Source organism: Gekko japonicus, unplaced genomic scaffold (genome assembly GCF_001447785.1).
Source record: "Gekko japonicus isolate JY-2015 unplaced genomic scaffold, Gekko_japonicus_V1.1 scaffold144, whole genome shotgun sequence".
In the NCBI taxonomy this organism is placed as follows: domain Eukaryota; kingdom Metazoa; phylum Chordata; class Lepidosauria; order Squamata; family Gekkonidae; genus Gekko; species Gekko japonicus.
In genome coordinates, this window is record NW_015162478.1 from 1,066,649 (window position 1) to 1,086,818 (window position 20,170).

General features: G+C 43.1%; 1 protein-coding gene across 1 annotated transcript in view; it reads right to left on the reverse strand.

The window, feature by feature from the left end:
- GAN (gigaxonin) overlaps window positions 1-18,308 on the reverse strand; it is a 36,070-nt gene extending 17,762 nt beyond the window's left edge. Inside the window, exon 1 of the mRNA XM_015405818.1 lies at window positions 17,940-18,308. Coding sequence (XP_015261304.1) covers window positions 17,940-18,115 — 176 coding nt within the window. The 5' untranslated portion in view covers window positions 18,116-18,308. The remainder of the gene's footprint in view (window positions 1-17,939) is intronic.
- Between the last annotated feature and the right edge of the window lie 1,862 nt (window positions 18,309-20,170).

The window sequence follows — 20,170 nt, forward strand, 5'->3', positions numbered from 1 at the left end:
CAGCCTCTATGCCCTGTGGTCAGCCTTCCAGAGTAACTGGTCGGCCACGATATGATACAGGATGTTGGGCTAGATGGACCAGTGGTCTGATACAGCAAGTCTTTTGTAAATGTTTAATAATGGAATGCTTTCAATATTTAGCCTAACACATCAATAGGATTAGCTGATTAGCACAAAGCAGTAAACAATATAGTATCTGTGCAAGCACCTATATATAGACGCAAATAAACCATACAATTACGAAACTACATCTCCTGATCAGGGACAGGTCACTTGCCAGACAGGATATGCATACTGAAGCAAAGTATCAAATATGCAAATCTAATGTGTTGCACATCCCTCATGGTAACACTGAGTCAGTATAAATGCTATTGCTTAAGGTTATTCGCAAGAATGATGAGGACTGGGAGAAAAAACACCTGGGGGACATGGGCGGGCACATCGTTCCCCACCTACACATTGTTTTGAAGCATCATATTACTCTTCCCCCCCACACACACACACAGGAGTCTGAGATCACCCAATACACTTTGTCTTAGTTCTGCCTGATACCAACAGGTCTATAATTTTTCTCTCTCCAAATCCCACTTTGTTCCAAGTCACAGCTAAAGCAAGCCTATTTCTCAGCACTTAAACACCATATTATCATTTGTGAGCTGCCAGAATGCCGTCTCCCCATATTAACCCTAATTAAGTCTTGTTTAATTGTGTTATAAAAGGGAGCCAGTCACTTTATAATGGTGTCTTGTTTTTTAATAGCTGAAAACACTCCCCCATCTTCAAATCCTACAACTGATTGTGACTTCACAAAGTTTTACAGTTGCTGAATTCAAGATCGAAATAAAGTATGACACAGCATTTTTAATGATAAGCCCCCTCCCCCTAAAGATCTGCCCCACAGAAAACAACTTTTTTTTCCAGGTCACACCCTAGCCCTTTGGCAGCACACATGAAAGATATGCATCTTCACCACACCCTGCACCCAGTGCCAATTCTCTGAAATTTCTGCTTACCTATTTGTTTTCAGGTGCTCTGTACATGATGAGCAAACCCAGAATGCCACAGAAGTAACAATAAATCCTTGCAACATCGCAGGGCAAAAACTAGAGCACTCTGTCCTCCAGAATGGAGATCCAGCTACCATATATTCATACATTTTTAATTTTACCAAAAAATACACAGGGCGAATAATGCCGTCTTCAAATGCCCCCAAATAATCCTTCGCACACAAGGGCCTACAAGATTCAACCCCCTCCCCCAAGACATATTTTTTCTTCCTGAAAGCACTATACCACACCATCATCATTGCTAGCCAGTGCAGAGGGGGGGCACTAAGGAGAAGGAAGCCTGTAAGCTCATGATATATTGCTGACCTCATTAACCAGACTTAAGAAGCATGGTCAGTGGTGGAATTTTCTTAATTTTGAAGTGAATTGAAAGTCTTTTATTTTTCCATGCAGCAAAAGAAAAAATAAGATGCATAATCGTGCATTTGCAGTCTAACCAGTATATTTTTAATAACATTCCTGTAATTCTACTCATGTAGACTTACTTTATGATTCACTGTTGCCACGTTTCCCTGGCAAAACATGCCCTGGACAAAATTCTAGAAGTCTCCATGCACTTAACGCCATCTAAATATTGTTGTGTATTGGCTCCCCTCCTTTTTAATCTTTTCTTAAATGATTCGGCCACGGGGTTAGAGGGGATTGATGGACACAGCCCAATTATGAGCTCGCGATCGGTGCCCCTGCTATTGTTTGCAGACGATGCTGTAGTTCTTTCTAGGTCTGAAGTAGGGATAAAGAGGCTGTTAGCACATTTTATAGAATATCGTGAGCTGAATGGATTATCTGTGAATTTTGACAAAACTAAAATAATGGTAGATCAGAAGTAATTAAATCTGCGAACAGCTGTGTGCTAGCAATAACCCGTTTCTTTTTTACCAAGGGTAACCAGTATGTTCCTGCGGCCCTAAAAGTGTTTCAGCACAAAATTGGAGCGAAGCTTCTTTATGGGGTGCCCATTTGGATCACAGCTTTTAACAAAATGGTAGAACAACTCCAATCCAATTTTGTGAGGAAAATATTAGGGTTGCCCCTGTGTGTTTCCTACGCCGCTATTTGTTTGGAAGTCAATATGATACGCTTGGAAACAAGGGCTTGGATAATTACCTTCAGATTTTGGCTACGTTTGCACTTTAGGAACTGTCCCAATAGCCTTATTACATATCTGTTGGAAGAGTCTCATTGTTCTGAGTGGTTTGCTGCTATAGAAAGGAAAATCGTCTCAATAGGGTTATGCGTGAATGATATGATGTCCTTATCTGAAGTACACATCTTTGCCCTGCTCAAACAGAGATTAATTGATATTGAGATGCAAGAGCTTAGAGCCTTGGCTTCTGGTAGATGCTCCCCTTTAAGATGGGCACGTTTTCCGATCAACACCCCTGCACAATACTTATTGGATTTGACTTCTCCACAGTTGCGTAGAGCATTTATGCTGGCCCGCTTTAACGTGCTCCCCTCTGCGGTTTTAGCAGGAAGATTTAAGAAAATCCCCTACTCTGTTAGGTTTTGTGATTGTGATTCAGAGGAGATTGAAACAATCGAACACGTATTCCTCCATTGTAGTTTGTATGATGACATTCGGGCAGTCTATCTAGAAGCCATACTTAAGAAAGATGTCAAGCAATCAGATGACAGAATGTTGTACCGTTTATTGGCTTCACAAAATACAGTGGTTATTGAAGCGGTGGCCAAGTTCTGTAACTGCCTTATAATGAGGAAGCTGTGTGCTAAATCCATGAACTGAAGGGAGACTGTTTATGATTCTGATCCATGCCAATAAAGGTTTTGAATTGAATTGAATTGTACTAAATGCTTCTAAAAATCTAACTTGTATTTAACTTTCAGAAAATTAACTGCCACGTATGCCTTCAGTGGTAAAACAGTTTTTCTTTTCAGCCTTCTAAATATTTTAGACCCTATGACACATATCGAATCATCTTGGAGCTGAATTTTAAAGGCTGCGGTGGCTCAGTGGTTAAGACGCTGAACTGCAGACCGGAAGGTCAGTAGTTCAGCAGTTCGAGACCTGAGTACCGCATGACAGAGAGCTCCCATCTCTGGTCCCAGCTCCTGCCAACCTAGCCGTTTGAAAGCAAGAAACTGCAAGTAGATAAATAGGTACCACTTCGGTGGGAAGGCAACAGTGTTCCGTGCGCGTCGGCATCTAGTCATGCTGGCCACATGACCACGGAAACGTCTTTGGACAGCGCTGGCTCTTCGGCTTGGAAACGGAGATGAGCACCATACCCTAAAGTCGGATTCGACTGGCTTTTGAGCAAGGGATTCTACTGAATTGGTCAACATGGTCATAAAAAATTCTGGCTACGGTTTCTTCCTAAACAGGGATAACAAACCTCAAAAGAAACATGAACTTTGGAGTCAAACCAGAATTGTCTAAAACCTCTCCATTAACAGCATAGCAAAGCTTATTCACCTGTTGTAATAGCAGGCATCTCCAAATAGTTGTGCTTTCAATACTATTTTTATTTTCAAAAATGCCAAGCTAAGGCTGATTACGTGAAAGAGAAGAATGGTTTGACGAAAGCATTCATCTTTACAAAAACTGTACCTAACTCAGAATGCAAAGTATTCATGACAACTTGCAAAGTAGTTGCTGTATAATAAAAGCTCATTAATTTGTTCATGCAAGCAGCATTAGTATAAAATCTGTTAATGATCATGACAGTATCATTTTTACTATTCTAATGCAAGTTAATGCTTTAAACTATTTGATCAATTAAGACTAGTCAGATGGCCAATTCTGGCAGCTCACAAATGGTAATACGGTGTTTAAGTGTTGAGAAATAGGCTTGCTTTAGCTGTGACTTGGAACAAAGTGCGATTTGGAGAGAACAAAACACAGTTCATGCACTGGCCTGGGCTGCTTGTGCAGTTGAGTCAGCCTTGCTTTGTACAGGAGGACCTAGTGTTGAGTTTTAATCATCATCATCGACCTTTATTGGCATGTTTATTTGTTTATTTATTTTTGTATTTATACCCCACCCTCCCCGCAAACCAGCTCAGGGTGGTTTACAAGAGGGCAGGATATGCCCATACATAAAAACAGGATAAAAACAGTAAAACCAACGAATATTACAAATAAAGTGCTCAAATTGTTACAGAATGTTGTTACAGAAAGATAAAAACAAGATAAAACTGAGGGTTTTATACCACAATAGTAGAGGGAGAGAAGGTCATATACAGTCAGTTCAGAATAAAATATCCCAAAATGAAACTATACATGAAAAACTAAGTGTTAAAACTCTTGCCCTTAGCTTCCATACAAGTGAAAGGAACTCAGCTACAGATGCAGTGATTTCAGGGGATTTATCAGAAAGCAAGAAGTTAAACTCATTATCAATAGTCTTTGCAGAAGATAAAAGAGGGTGAATCAAGTGATGACAGAGGTAAGAATACTGGGCGCAATGAAGGAGGATATGTTGCACAGAGTCAGGTTCATTAAAGGAGCAGGTGCAAACTCTATCCTTATAAGCGGTATGGTGTTTAAGTGTTGAGAAATAGACTTGCTTTAGCTGTGACTCAGAACAAAGTGGGATTTGGAGAGAACAAACACATTTGATACACTGGCCTGGGTTGCTTGTGCAGTTGAGTCAGCCTTGCTTTGTATAGGAGGACCCAGTGTTGAGTTTTGTCACCGGCTGCACAAAAGTGAAGGGGAAGTTAGAATTCAGTGCTCAAAGTACACAAAATGCTCAGTTTTGTGAATGCCCCCATCTCATTTATATATACAAACGCATGACATCTGTAGACAGCTGCAATCTGGACTGGATATCATGAAGAACTGGGATATATCACTCTCTTTCCCCTGTGGGTTACATGTTTGTTTTTCTTCTGTTTCTTTCTCTTCTCCCCCCCCCCCCCCGCCCGGGGGTGGGGACAAAAATAAGTTGGCGAGCATAATTTTGTAAAGAAAACTAATCCACAGGAACTCAAGAAAGACTAGACAATGATCAATGCTGTCCTAAGAACGGTTAAACCCTTGTAAGTCTGTTGAAGTCAACGGAGCTAGAAGAGTGCAGTTCTTGTTAGGGATGGCTCTAGATCATACACAGTTTTGACCCTGAATTTCTTTTTGCGTTGGTGTTGAAAACTATATCCAATTTCCCATATTCAATAAACATGTATACTGATGCTACTTTTTTTGCGAACATGAGCATGCTTTATTTGATTTTATGTCTTCTAAACTTTCCCTTCTACCATCCATTTATATCAATCAATATCTGAGGCAGCTTTCTAAACTAACCACTGCCAGCTGAAGTGGCACTATTACTTTTTATGATTGACATCAATTGTACCTATTAATAGAACCAAGCACAGCATTTGCCAGTTTATAAAAGCAAGACTGCATTAATTCCAGATCAACAGGTGATTTCCTGAAAATGCCAATCACTACCTCAATGTGAGTATTAACCATGCTTTTCTCCTGTATACAGTGTTTTTTCACCAATAATTCTGATTATTTGTGCTTTCAACCCAGATTGCCATTATCTTATTCTCAAAGGTCCCCTAAGTGAGGTTCAATCATAAACTGAGAGCAGGCAACTCACGCAGGTTTGTCAATTCAACCCCACTGCAAAGACATCATTATTTAATTTCTAAACTGTTTGAAACCACAGCAGCCTCAGCTCAGGCCAAGCTTGTCAGAACTTGAATGATACGCAGGGTCAGCCATGGCTATTACTTGGATGGGAAGACCAGGGTTGCTACGAAGAGGAAGGCAATGACAAATCACCTCTGCCTGGAACGAACTGTGGAATCAGTGTTCCCTCTAAGCTGAGTGAGTGTGAGTTAGCTCACAGTTTTTTAGCCTCCGGCTCATACATTTTTGCCTTAGCTCAGGAAGGGTGGCTCCAGAACAACCTATTTTATGCAGCAGCCAAATCGCTCGCTCACAACTTTAATGCCAGGAGCTCACAAAGTAGAATTTTTGCTCACAAGACTCCACAGCTTAAAGGGAGCATTGGATGGGGTCATCATAAGTCAGTTGCAACTCGAGAGCACCCTCTTCTCCTCATAACCATGCAACTTTTCAGAGCTATTTACAACTCACTAAAACCACAGTCACATTAAAACATCATAAGGAGTTAAAAATTAAGAAATGCCATAAATTATCATAAGCATAATCAAAGATACAACAGCAAATGCCATGCTTACTATGCACCCACACACCTTCAAATCAGCTGATCAACTTCTCCAGCCAGACCTGACATGTGCCATAGGATGAGTATGCGCTAATATTGGCAGTGACTTCTAAATTAGAAGGATTTCAGCTCCAAGTGGTTAATAGGCAAAAACCAGGCTAATGTTGAAATGGCTGGTCAGCATGCCTCAATATTACATCTGTATCTCAACAACACTGTAAAACTTCTTTCCAGACTTGGTACTACCTGAACAGGTAGCACAGTAAATTACCATCGCTAAATCTTCTCTTCATAAAACTAAAAACAGCATCAAGACTCTCATTCAGTATGATCATTCCACAGCCCTAGCAGCATCTCCGAAACAAAGTTTTATCTCTGGTATTTTGCTCATAAACAAACTTGACTCCTAGAACAAAATGAGGTCTGGCTGGAATAATCTTGCATTCCCTTGTCCTCAGACTGACACAGAAAAACTGCAAGCTCAGTAGTTCCTAGTGAATAGGCCTTAAGAGGACACTCTGCTACATGATATAGGATTCAATGAAAGCAATCTCTGGGAAGCCATTCTTAAGATAGAGTACGCTAGAACTCCATAGCCCTGACCTGGATGGCCCAGGCTAGCCCGATCTTGCCAGAGCTCAGAAGCCCTGGCTAATATTTGGATGGGAGACCTCCAAAGAATATCAGGGCCATGACACAGAGGCATGCAATGGCAAACCACTTCTAAATGTATTTTGCTTTCAAAACCCTAGGGGGGGGGGTCACCATTAATTAGCTGTGACTTGACAGCACTTTATATCTCCAGAGAACCCCCATATGAACCAAGTGTGTTCCCTTGTCCCCAGAATCGTCTGCAGTGTGCAGGCATTCCATGGGTCCTCAACAGGTAATGGTGACAGGATTTCCTTGAAGGTATGAAGTTGGAAAACACCTGTGTATCATAGCCGGAAACTTTGACTAAAAGTACTGGCAAAATTAGGAGAAAGGAGTGACAAACACTAGGCATGTGTTCTTGGATAGCTAATGGAATATCAAAGGTTTTTTTCCAAAAGAAATCAGAGGAGAAGCTGAGAATTTCAATCAAAACCATATTGGGTACTCAATGTAAAGTACAAATTCAATTGAAGTTATTGTGACCAAACCTTATACCATAGCATATAGATTTCTTCCCCTGAAAGATCTACTTTCCACACTTCCATCTTTTGGTATCTTACAACATCTAAGTCTGATTAAGCATCCTGGTGTGCTTGAAAGTTTGCCCATTGTTTTGTGTCAATTAGGGCAGTACTAAAATGTATTATACAGATTTAGTCCTTGTGCTTGGGTTCTGAGCAGATCAATAGTGCTGTGCAACTTTTTCTACTACACGGGAAACAAAGCTGGGAATTCTAAATAATTGAGAAGCAGGACAGGACAGAACCATAGAGAGAACAACTACAACCTTCCTAAGGTAGCTTTCCTTCAAATAAACAAATGTTAGCACCACAAATAAAGACAGAAGGGAAGCTGTCAACACATGCCATCACATGAAGAATCACTTAGCACTTTCATTAGCCAAAAGTGCTCCAAGACACTGACAATTATGACTGCCACAGTTACTCACCTAGTTAGGTTCTTACATAAGCTCTGGAATTGATTTTCAATCTCACTCTCTTATTATGACTTTGAGAGCAGAGCAATACACTGCACTAAGTTTATGCAATGAATAGGGAGCCGCAGTCATCAGTCTCTTCACAATCTTCAATAAAACCAAAACCAAACAATACCTAACAGGAAGAGTAAGAAGCAAGAGATAGCACAGGTGCCCCACCCCTTGCTTCACAACAAAGGAAGATGCTTTATGTCTTATAAGAAAGCCATGAATAAATCTAAAGCTGGTGGCTACAGTCCAATTATCTGAGAAGCCATCTGTATATGACGAGGAACAAAACCAGGCATTATTAACTTCAGCACAGTTTAAGGGCTAGCAAGAGGTAAAAACGATTAATAAATACTCTCCCATTCCAATCATACTGTTTCAGACAACTGGTATCGCAGGATCTGTGGAAACAGTTTCCTCTTGACAAGTTAATACAGATAACAGATTTACCAATTGGTTACATGCACATCATTGTCAATTACCACTTTGGAAAACCCAGTTTGGTGTAGTGGTTAAGTGTGCGGACTCTAATCTGGGAGAACCGGGTTTGATTCCCCACTCCTCCACTTGCACCTGCTGATGTGACCTTGGGTCAGTCACAAGCTCTGGCACAGCTGTTCCTGAAAAAGAGCAGTTTGTGCCAGAGTTCTCTCAGCCCCACCCACCTCACAGGGTGTCTGTTGTGGGGAGGGGAAGGGAAAGATAAGAGCTGTTCTTGAAAAAAGAGCGTATTCTGTCAAGAGCTCTCTCAGCCCCACCCACCTCACAGGAGGGGAAGGGAAAGGAGTTTGTAAGCCGCTCTGAGACACCTTTGGGTAGTGAAGGGCGGGGTATAAATCCAATCTCCTCTTCTTCTTCATCTGGAAAATCCAAAATCACCCACTGCAAACAAGAATAAAAATCATGCCTGACATGACATGTGCCACATATTCTAGACTGCTGCTTACAGTTTAACAAGAAACTGGGCTGGATCCAATGTGGCAGTGCTAGACTGCTTCGGGCAAGGGAGGGCATAGAAACATAGTCTGATGGGGCCTGAGGGATGCCAGAACAGAGAAGGGAAGAGTCTGGCCCAGTGGCCAGAGCCTCCCCCTGGTCCCCAGCTGGAGCAGGGAGTCTTGGCCGCCAGGTCCTTCAGGCCTCAGATGTGGAGGAGAGGGTTTGCTCTCACCCAGGTGCTCCTACACCCATCCAGTCGCTCCCAAGTTGCTCCCTCTGCCCCCCCCCCTCAACTGTGGGAAGGAAGCAGCCCCAACCACCACTTCAGTGTGCAAGGGTTTAAGGGCTTAAATAAGTCCTCTCATGTAGTTCTGTTTGTTATTAAAATGTTTTGTGGTTTTTTCCCCTTAAAATGTTGCTATAAAAGTGTTTCTATGGGACAGAGATTGGACTTTAGTCAGTCTTCCAAAAAAATCCACTTTAGTACTGTAATCAAGAAGCCTGACAAGAAACCCATGAGAAATCCATGTCCCCAGGTGCACACAAATTTAAAGAAGTTACACACACAAAGTAGCACACCCCTGAGAACCCCTGGTTGCATCTCTCCATACCCATTCTAACTTTTCCATCCACACAGGCTAACTGGCACACCACTCTCCCCAGGCTATATAAAATATGCTTCAAATTTTGACTAATACTATAAGCATGGATTTGATATAAGAGAAATACCTTATAAACTGAAATATTAATTACACATGAATGAAAATAACAGTAATTGTGCAGAATGAAAATAACAGTAATTGTGTTACATGGGCTACTGAACTCAGACCCAAAAACCTTTATGTTTATTATTTATATTCTGCCATCCAGGAACGTGATGCTTCCTTCACCTCTGCTCCCAACTGCAAACATTTATCCCCGTGACAGCTGCCATTTAAGGCAAAGGAATCTGCTGCACAGTGCCATCGCACCACAGTGGTCATAGCACCAGGCATGCAGCTGATTTTAGTCTCATTTTCAGTCCCATTCTGTTCTGTGCCTCAAAATAACTCCAGCTGTCTCTGGGGTGCATTCCCTTTCTATCCAGATACCTTCCCAGCCAGAAACAGGGCAGAAAGAGATCAGAGAAAGAAAAGCACACTACTGCTATTTTAAAAAAAATACCCCCACTTGAACTATCTAGCAGGTAATTACTGAGTTTTTAAAAAACTGAAATCAGATTTGCTACAAATTTCGACTGAGAAGATTTTTCAAACCCAGTGGTCAGGGGGGTTCAATGATATTCAGTCTCATCATATGCATATTCATTCAGAAGTAAGTCCCAAGTAACTGCACACAGGACTGCAGCTGTCAAAATGCCTTAGTAGGCCCAAGGTCTCATCAACAGCTTGTTCCCACCCTGCTGCCAGGGATTCATTTACCTGGAAGATAACAGTGGCTGAATCTAGGAACCTTCTACATGCAAAGGACGTGCCCCGTCACTAAGCTATCCCCCCTCATTCCCCTGAATCTGTTAACTGAAAAAGTAGACTGTGTTGTATGAATGTTTGACATCAAAAATATGTTAGTCTTTAAGGTGTCACATAACTTCTTGTTCTTGGAAGACTTGTCACTCCTTCACTTTTGTAGTAAATTGTTGTGGTCAGGAATTTGAACTAAACATTGTACTGGCCCTTTTAACATAAAATGCACTGCATTTATAATAAACTCAGATATTAAACAGCATATACATTTTGGGGTATAAGCCCCCCCCCCAAATTTAAAGAAGTTACAGGTTGCCCTAAATGTCTTCAAGTGTTTGTGAAAGAAATTTCCTTCACTAGAATGTATACTACTTGCTATGTAAAACTATGCACTTGATGACAACATATAGTTTGAAAGGGCAAACTGAACCTACAGCTTAAAATTTAAAGAAAAGAACCATTTCATGTATTCATTTACAGAAGACTGAAGACAGTAAGCACCAAGTTTAAATAATTGTTTTCCTTTTTCAGCACATCATAAGGTCTGATTAATTTAGGAATTACCTCATTGTTACAAATAATATTCTGGTAGAATTGGCTATTAGAAAACAAAAAGAGGCTACCAAGCCTGTGCTTTATACAATATGAGAAAGCTGGTCCTGCCCTGAGCAGTTTATAATTAGGGATGTACATTTTATCCAATAAAGTATACCCTCTTAAAATTACCAGGAATTTTAACCCTTAAACATTAAACAAACTGACAATCTAGCCCACATATTCTCACAGAAAATATTGATGTTAACATGCTCCAGTGTCAATAGATGCTCATGCTGTTTGTTGGGTATTATCTTAAACATTCAGAATTTGAGAACTGACCACACTGCAGAACTCAAGAAGGAGGAAGGCATAAAAGATTACCCATATGGGCTCAGTGGATAAACCAAATAGAAAAAGGATAGCATCACCCGGATTCTAGTGTCTGGGTCATAAAAAGACAATTAATTTCATTAACAAATCAAGATTTATTTATCCAACTTAATTTAAATCAATATTTGACATAGTACTGGGGAGAAAATTACCATACCCTACTGTGCTATAAGCACCCATATTTTGATCCCAGTCATTGTTATTTTTGGTTGGGTAACTGGGTAAAGTAGGAAATACAAGGAGGCCAATGCAGCTATTTAGAAAACAAAAATACAATGGGGCACACGACATCCTAAGACTGTCTTGTGCATCAACACTCCAGACAATTCAAATTCAACGGTATTATTCAGAGGAGTCATCTATGAGAAAACATTACTACACCGGGTCCTTCAAAGGTCAACTTTGCTTCTCTAGGAACTGTGCACTCCACCTACCAGAAATAATGTTTTTTTTGTTCTTTTACAGCAAAATACACATGATCACAGACAAGAAAAAAATAAACACTGATTTTGCTACCAATAAAGGTAGATTCTGTCTCCCTGCCAACTCACTGTTTACAAATATAAAATAAATTAGGTCATAGTGAACTTCAGGTTTGTTAAGATACCTAACCATGTAAACTCAGACTATTTAATTGCCACAGCTTCTTCCCACATTAATTTGGAAACTGGTATTTGGTCTCAGCAAGTTACCAATCTCTTCACAGGAATATGGTTTTCAGTATTTTTTGGTGGCAGGGGGAAGGAAAAAGCTATTACAGTGTAGTATGTTTTTACCAGTGCTCATGATTTCCTTCAACTTTGCAGCCAGGATTTGTTCTCAAACAATTTTCATTCCTCTTCTCTTCACCTGGCTTAGGGCAATAAGCTTCATGTCTGGCTCTGGCCTCTCCCTTAATTAGAGGTATGGCCCAACATTCACATTTTTTCATCCATCAGCACATTGAATCCACCAGCAAAATGCCCTATTACAAAACATATCTTCAGGAGGAAAAATTTCCCCAAACAAAATTTTGCATCATTAACAGAAAATTAAAAATTCTGAATATAAATTTATACATAATAATTGACCCCACGGTAAAAAAGAACCAGTTAAATTTGTAAGTTCTTACCCATATTAAACCAGCTTCCCCAGAATATGACTGCTGTCTAAATCAAATATATTCTCACGGTTTACCAATATCCATAAAATATTAAGCTCAACTGGATTGTAAAATTAAGCCCTAGTTGTGTTACTCAGAAAACAACCCTGGAAACCAGTCCTAGAGTTTTAGGGTATTACAGGGGTCTATCTCTTTGTTGTTTAGGGATGTTAATTTTCTTGTGTATTGATGCAGTTTTTTAGGAAGCTGTATGAACTCAATAAAGTAACATCGAAAAACTATATAGTATCTTTCACCAACCAAAATAACCCAAAAGTGCAAGCATTCATGTTCTTCAAAACTCTTAATCAGGCTGGATGTTAAAGACAAAGACGGGAAGGACAAGCAATCGTTCAGACACCAATCCTAAGGCCACATGTCTGAATCCTTTTAAATACTTAAAAGGTATTACGTGACTTTTAGTTTTGAGTTTTGGTTTGGGCCAACATACCTATCTGCAATTTAAATAAACATTTTAGAAATCACATGGTCAATTTCTTTTCATCTAACTTAGCAAGGACAGAAGCCCTGTCAGGGGAAAAAACCACCTGTACTGGACTCAAAGGAAGAGTTCATAGAAGGTGCTGGTGGTACGGAGTTTCCCACACGCCCCTTTCTCAAGAAGTCTGCAGTTTGACTTGAATTTGGAGGATCAGGAAGGCTTCACAAGCAGTGCCACAGGACCTGGGGTGGTGGGAGAGAGATGAGACTGACTGCAGCAACAAGAAAAATAAAAATTTAGTTTTTTCTAGTGCAAACAGTGCATAAATTCACATAATTCTTCAGCATTACTTCCCACCTCTGGGACATTTTGCTTCTGATGCTCTCCCAATCCTTAGAGACACCTTTTGGGACAAATGGAAAGCTGTTTGAGGAAAGGCAGGAAAAAGGTCTTTTCTGCCAACAACTTCCATGAACACTCCTTGTGGATCCCACCCCCAATCTACTAATCAATGTGGTATGCGTATCTGAAATTAAGTAGTGCTTCAGTTAGACAACTCTGCAACTTTACTAAGCCCTATATCACACTGGCTGTGGAGGTAGCCTATTCTAGGAAAAAGAAAAAAAATCAGCTTTTCTGGTAGAAACAAGTTATAAGTTTGCATAATACACAAATGGTTCAAAGACAAGCAAAAGGGCAATGGAGACCTTAACAGCTACCAGTTCTGTTGAAGGTTGTAACTGGTGCACGTCAGAGACTTTGTGCATCAGCTGGGCCCCTATTCGCAAGACACCACCACCACAGTTGACATCAAAGGTGCTGACAACAAAACCTGACACCATTTTATACCAAGCTTTGCTTATGCTCATAAAGATGAATTAATGACTAGTCTACAAACTCAGCCTGAACTATAAACCATCGGATGAAATGACAACCGTCAAACAACCAATGCTTAACAAAGCTTGTCATAGATGCCTCTAAAGGCAGCAAAATCCCTTTAATGTATGTTACACAAGGAGTAATGAGTCAATATTCAAAGTCTGTGCACTGACCTGAAACCACTTATCAAAGTAGACAGAGCTGAAAATAAAGCAAGACTTGAAATGGTGTAGTCAGGCTCTGTCGGTCAGATCACTGGGACTTATTAAGCATTTCATCATGAGGAGGCCATTAATAAAATATTACTTTCTCTCCAAGGATGTCAGTGTTTCATGCTATTATACGGGATGACGTTTTAAGCTTAAAGTCATCCATGCAGGTTTCAAATAGATGTACAGTAGTATTTTATTTTTAAAAGGGTATTTTAAAGCCCAGAACAAAAATGGGCGTGGAATCACACACACATAATCATCAGCTGTTTCCTGCGAGCCATGCCAATATAAAAACAAAAGCATCTTTTCAGTGGAGCATGAATCCTCAGAGAAGCTGCCTTCCAATTAACTGCCAACCAATAATTTCAAAACCTTTTCCCTGATGAAAACCAGCTTGCCTTTGATCTTTGCAAATGAGCCATGCTGAACTGGGGGAATGCTGACAGTGCCCTGGGTGAGTAATGTTAGTAAACAAATGATGAGATTTCCTGTATCGCTTTACACCCAAAGAGAACAGAGGCAGCTGTGTGAGCATGAGAAGGCAAAGAAGAAACCTGGCAATAACTTCCCCGAGAACTCATCCAGATGCTATACGTCGGCGGCACTGGGGGCTGGTCACAGCCTAGGCTTCCGCCTGCCTCTCTGAATCATACAGCAGACTGTACAATCAGAGCTACATGCTGTCTCCTGTTTATAGTACAATGAGATTAAAATGCTTTCTAAGGAGGTAAGTGAATTAAAGGACACGATATCTAAGGTGGGTCTGAATGACAAAGCAGAGGTCCAGGGATTTGGCTTAGTGCACCTCCAGGCCTATTCAGTGTGTTTGATGCGTAATACTTCCCTGCACTTTAATATATTGAGAGTGCCAATGTGGTGTAGCGGTTAGAGGGGCGGGACTACGATCTGGGAGACTCAAATCCCTGCTTTGCCATGGAAGCTTGCTGGGTGACCTTGGGCCAGTCATACACTCTTAACCTAACCTACTTCACAGGGTTGTTGTGAGGATAAAAGAGAAGGAAGGAAAACAGAGAGGGGAGGAATGTAAGCTGCTTCGGATCCCAACAGGGAATAAAGGCAGGGTATAAACAAAGCAAATAAATCAAACAATGTCTCTGTATAGGGCATGAGGGAAGCAAAATGGTACTGGGTAAGAAGGGAATCCCTTCCTTTCAGTCTCTCCTCACATCCCACCTTTTTGGTCTGGCCTTGGACTTGTGGCCCTGAAGCCTCACTGCCCACTGTAGCCAAGCGTTAAGTACAGCATTTATTTCATTGGGCTTACAGCCCACCCTCCCCCCCATGCAGCAGGCCTCCCCTCACTGTCCATTTTATATTGTAAGCTCGTTGGGGGCAAGGACCTATCTCTGTCACCTATATAGCTCTAAGGTGCCACTATACTCGTGTTTGTATTATTCCACCAGTAAAACAAACTTGGTTTCTATCTACCCAATTCAGTTGGCATGAGAAAGGAAACATTTGACTCCAGGATGAGGTAGTAACCTTAACAGCCCTGAGATCTTTAACCATACTTACTCCATTTTTCATCCATGAGCAGTAGCAGTAAACATCTAGGGAGGGAAATGGGGCTGGTCTCGGTGTACAGTGTGTGGACTCTCTGGTCCAATCCATCCAGGTTACTTCTATGTTCTTGTCTAGTTTCCCACCCCATCTCCCTTTCTCTCTTCACAACATCCTTAGAATCACCTTCCTCCAACACTCTCATTAATATGATCATGTGCTTAGAGCTAGGAATCAAATGGTCAAAATCCCAAACTTGCATTACAATGCATATCCTCCACAATGAATGGCTATTAGCACCAGCTCCACTGGATTGCAGGGTTTGTGAAGACCCTATGAAGAACTAACTTGATGCGCTTCTCAAGATTGCTAAATGTAGATTGGTTAGAAGTCAGCAATTTTAATCATCCAAGGTGGTTAAAGGGAATAGTAAGAAAGCAGATTTCTTTCTAGTCTCTAAATGCCAGTTTATGGGCAAGCACTGAAAAAGCACAGGAGTCCTGCAATTAAAACAAAAAGTTGGCAACCTCAATTCCAACTGCCGAAAGTCAGGCCACACTGTTAATTAGTACTGGTGCTCCAAGCTATCTGGAAAACATGATTTCCTTAATCCTAATGGTATGTATGGAGTGGGGGAAAGCTACCTTCCCACTGTTGAGAGACCCACTTCCCACATGGTCAGGGAAATTTTCCTCTTTAGCCAGCAGCCAACTTTTTAGGAACACTTGCTAATTAGAACCTTCATGATCAAAGGCAGTATCAGGTCTAGATACTGAGGACGAACCATCAGGGCTGGCCTACCTGTCAGCCTTCCAGAGACCTGAGTCTTAACAGTCCATCACATTTGGTGGCTTTTACTACAAGCATAAAGGCTGTACTAGACTGAACCTTGGTCCTGGGTCTCCTGAAGCTTACTTACTGGTAAGTAGAAGATGCCTTCTGCATATGCTCAAGGCACTCACTTATTACTTCAAATGGCTGAACCCTGGGCTCCGTTAAAAGTCATCTAAGTTAATAAACAGCGTGCCTTCAGCATATTCACAACAAAACTGCTGCTCACTTAATGAGGAAACATCAGGGATGGGGAGGAAAAGATTTCCAAACCAGAAGAATTGCAAAAAACCCAGCAACACTTCTAGGTGCACCAAAGTCCTCGAAAACACCTCGCTGTGTAAACAAAAAGCACAGGCCAGGTCTTGTTGCTGTTTTTCCTCCCTGACCAGTTGGCAACCCTACTTGATATGCATATAAAGCCTTACTAATTAAGTGTTTGAACTCATAATGCAAACATTGCCTTAGGAGCCCCAATCCAATGAGATAATTTAAGTCTATTTTCTTTCATAATAATAACAAGTGCATGGCATACTTTCTGCTCCCCATAAGCAAGGAGGCAGTGTGGTGAAGTGGTTAGAGGGTCACACTAGGCTCTGGGCAACCCAGGTTAGAATCCCCACTCTGTTGCAGAAACTTGCTGGGCGACTTTGGGCTATTCACATACTCCAAGCCTAACTTACTGACAGAGCTGCTGTGAGCATGAAATAGAGGAGGGGGAAAAAAGATTTCTAGCTCAGAGGGGCTGCAGATTGCCAGGAAATGTAGGCAAAAACTAAAACTACAGCCCTAGGTGCGCACACACTCTCATAAGAACATAAGAGATGCCAATGTTGGATCAGGCCAAAGGCCCATCCAGTCTAACACTCTGTCACACAGTGTGACCCAAAGCACCAGGTGCCATCAGGAGGTCCACCAGTGGGGCCAGGACACTAGAAGCCCTCCCACTCTTGCCCCCCCCAGCACCAATAATACAGAGTATCACTTGCCCCAGACCGCGAGTTCCTATTGATACCTTGTGGCTAAAAGCCACCGATGGACCTCTGCTCCATATCTTTATTTGGGAAGGAAGGGGTCATCTTGGGGTTAAAGCTGCTACAGGTTAGCGCTGTCAGTCCAGATCTAACTTTACCTCGGAGTAAGCAATGTCACAGGCTGGTACCAGCAGCTCCCTTCCTACTTTAAAGAGCTACCCCAGGCTGGAACCCTTAAACCTCCAACCCAAGTTGCTACACACCGTGACCCCAACGTTACCTCAGAATAAACAGGGCCGCAGACGGGAGCTACCAGGCCAACTCCAGCGTTATTATTCCGCACGGTGGGTCAACCGTAGACCAGTGTTCCCTCTAAACTGAGTTAGTGTGAGCCAGCTCACAGTTTTTTAGCCTCCAGCTCACACTTTTTTGTCTTAGCTCAGGAAGGGTGACTCCAAAGCAAACTAATTTATGCAGTAGCCAAATTGCTTGCTCACATCTTGAATGCCAGCAGCTCACAAAGTAGAATTTTTGCTCACAAGACCCCACAGCTTAGAGGGAGCATTGCCATAGACCTCCCTCCCTTCGGAGTAAGCCTGGCTCCGAGCGGACCCCGTTTCAGCCCACAGACCCAGCCAGGCTCCTCGGCAAAACAACCCACGGCCGGTGCCGGCCTCCGAGGCGGGGTTCAGCCCTGCCTCGCCTCGCCCTGTGCCGAAGCGAGCCGGGCTCCGCTCACCTGATGTAAGGGCTGGCGGCGGCCAAGATGTTGGTCTGCACCGGGATCTCCTCGCCCTCGAGCACCAGGTGGGCGTCGCAGAAGCGGCCCTCCTCGCGGAAGGAGCTGAGCGCCCGCAGGAGTCGAGCCGGGTGCTGGGGGTCCGACACGGCGCTGCCCTGCGCCCCCACAGACATCCCGCCGGCCGGCCTGCCTCGCTCGCGCTGGGAAGCTCTTCTTCTTCGCCGCCGCCTCCTCCTTCCCGCCTTTTCTCTCACACGGGCCTCGGCCGGGCCTTTCTTTCTTTCTCTGTCTCGCTTTCTCCCTCCGGTCCCTTCACGCGCGCAGGCCGAACCGCCTCAGCCGCTCTCGCCTCACTGCCAGCCGGTCCCCCACCATCCTTCCCAGCCCCGGCTTCGCCCTGACATCATCTCCCCGCGCCGCCCCTCACTGGGGCTCCTCCTCACAGGGAGGGAGGCGTGGCTGGGAGGGCGGGGCCTCACGGCGTGTCGCCGGGCTGGGGAGGAGGTGGGTTCTTCCGCCCTTGGCAAAGTGGGATGGCGTCGTTGTCTGAGGGGGCTGGGGCTCGCTCGAGCTCCTCCTTGCCTTCCTGTTGACCGGGGTGTGTGTGTGTCTGTGGATGCTCACAGGCTTTTGTTTTTATTGGTGGTGGGTGGTGGTGGTGGGGGGGTTACATTTAATTTCGAAATTGGTGCTGGTGAGGGATGTTTTTTCTCCTCTCGGGTAGGTGATTTGCATTTTGTTCTATAGAATAGTTTGTATCGTGTAGTACAAATAATTCAAATCACTACAGGGTCTAGTGGTAACTTTAAGACGCTAATCGGGATGTTGTGGTAGAAGGTTTTGTGGACGAGAGCTTCCCTTTGAATGATAGTAATGATGATAAATGTTGTATCTCCAGGTGGTCAGCCGTGATGGTCTGAAGCAGTAGGACAAATGTAGAGTCCAGCGGCACCTTTAAGACCAACAAAGGTTTATTCATGGTAGGAGCTTTCGTGTGCATGCACACGTTTTCAAATACGTTGGAATGGAAGGTAGAGTTCAAACTTATAGGCAGATTTGCTGTGGATAGGTTTGCTGCAACTTGCTGTTCAGCCTCTGTCTAGAAGCTTGAGCTCTTACCTGCCATTCCAATGTATTTGAAAAAGTGTGCATTCACACAAAAGCTCATACCTTAAATAAACCTTTGTTGGTCTTAAAGGTGCCACTGGACTCTACATTTGTTCTGCTCCATTTTATCCTCACAACAACCATGTGAGGTAGGTTAAGCTAAGTGTATTTGATGGACCCAGGATCACCCAGCAAGTTTCCTTGGCAGAATGGGATCTGAACCTGGACCTCCCAGATCCTAGTGTGGGATTCTAAACACTACATGGTGTCAGCTTTCCTCCACCTGGCAGCTTCTCCCTAAGAAACATCTGGTGAAGTTGCTAAAATCATGTGGTGACAGTTGCTTAAGTGTGTTGTGTGGCTTCCACTGTGTGGAGTTGTGTGGAGGCTGCTGCTGGGCCCAAGCAGAAGTGTGTTGTGTGGCATCCACTGCTAGGCCCGGACAAGTCATATAAGTTGTGTGGAGGCTGCTGCTGGGCCCAAGCAAGTTCTGTGGCATCCCATTGTAGCCACTGCTGCACTAGAGTGAGTTGTGTAAATTGCATGGTAGCAAGTTGCCCAGTGGTTGCTGCTGGGCTTAGACTCAACAAGTCCTCCCTCTGCAGCAAGAGGAAGGGGAGCAAGGCTGGACTGGGTGGCCAAAATGGCTCTAGAAAGGGCCATGCCCACTCCCCCTGCCTTTTACTGACAGAAACCAAGGTTTGAAAGCTGGCAGTATTGTGGTTGCCTAGTAACCCCCACAATGGCTTTTGAGATCTCAGAAAGCATCCATTTGTTTAAAAGATACAGGTGCTGCCTCTGCTATGTGGGGGAGATTAAACCAACTGTGGCTGCGGTCACACGAAACATTAGCCACGCTAGAGAGACAGAAGATAGGCGGAGTTTCTCACCGGCACATCTGGGAAGTGTAGCGCTCCCGTGGCTCAACCGAGGCTTCCCGCCGAAGACGCAAGGCAAAAAACTAGTACCTCGGAGGTACTAGTTTCCGGAAACCGCAGGGCAAGGGCGGGCGCCTGATCGCGTTTCCGGTGGAATCACGTGGCATCCGGCACCCGCCCATGTCCCGTCGCAAAGAAGGTTTTTTTTAAAAAAGACTCCACAGGATGCGCACAAGCACCCAA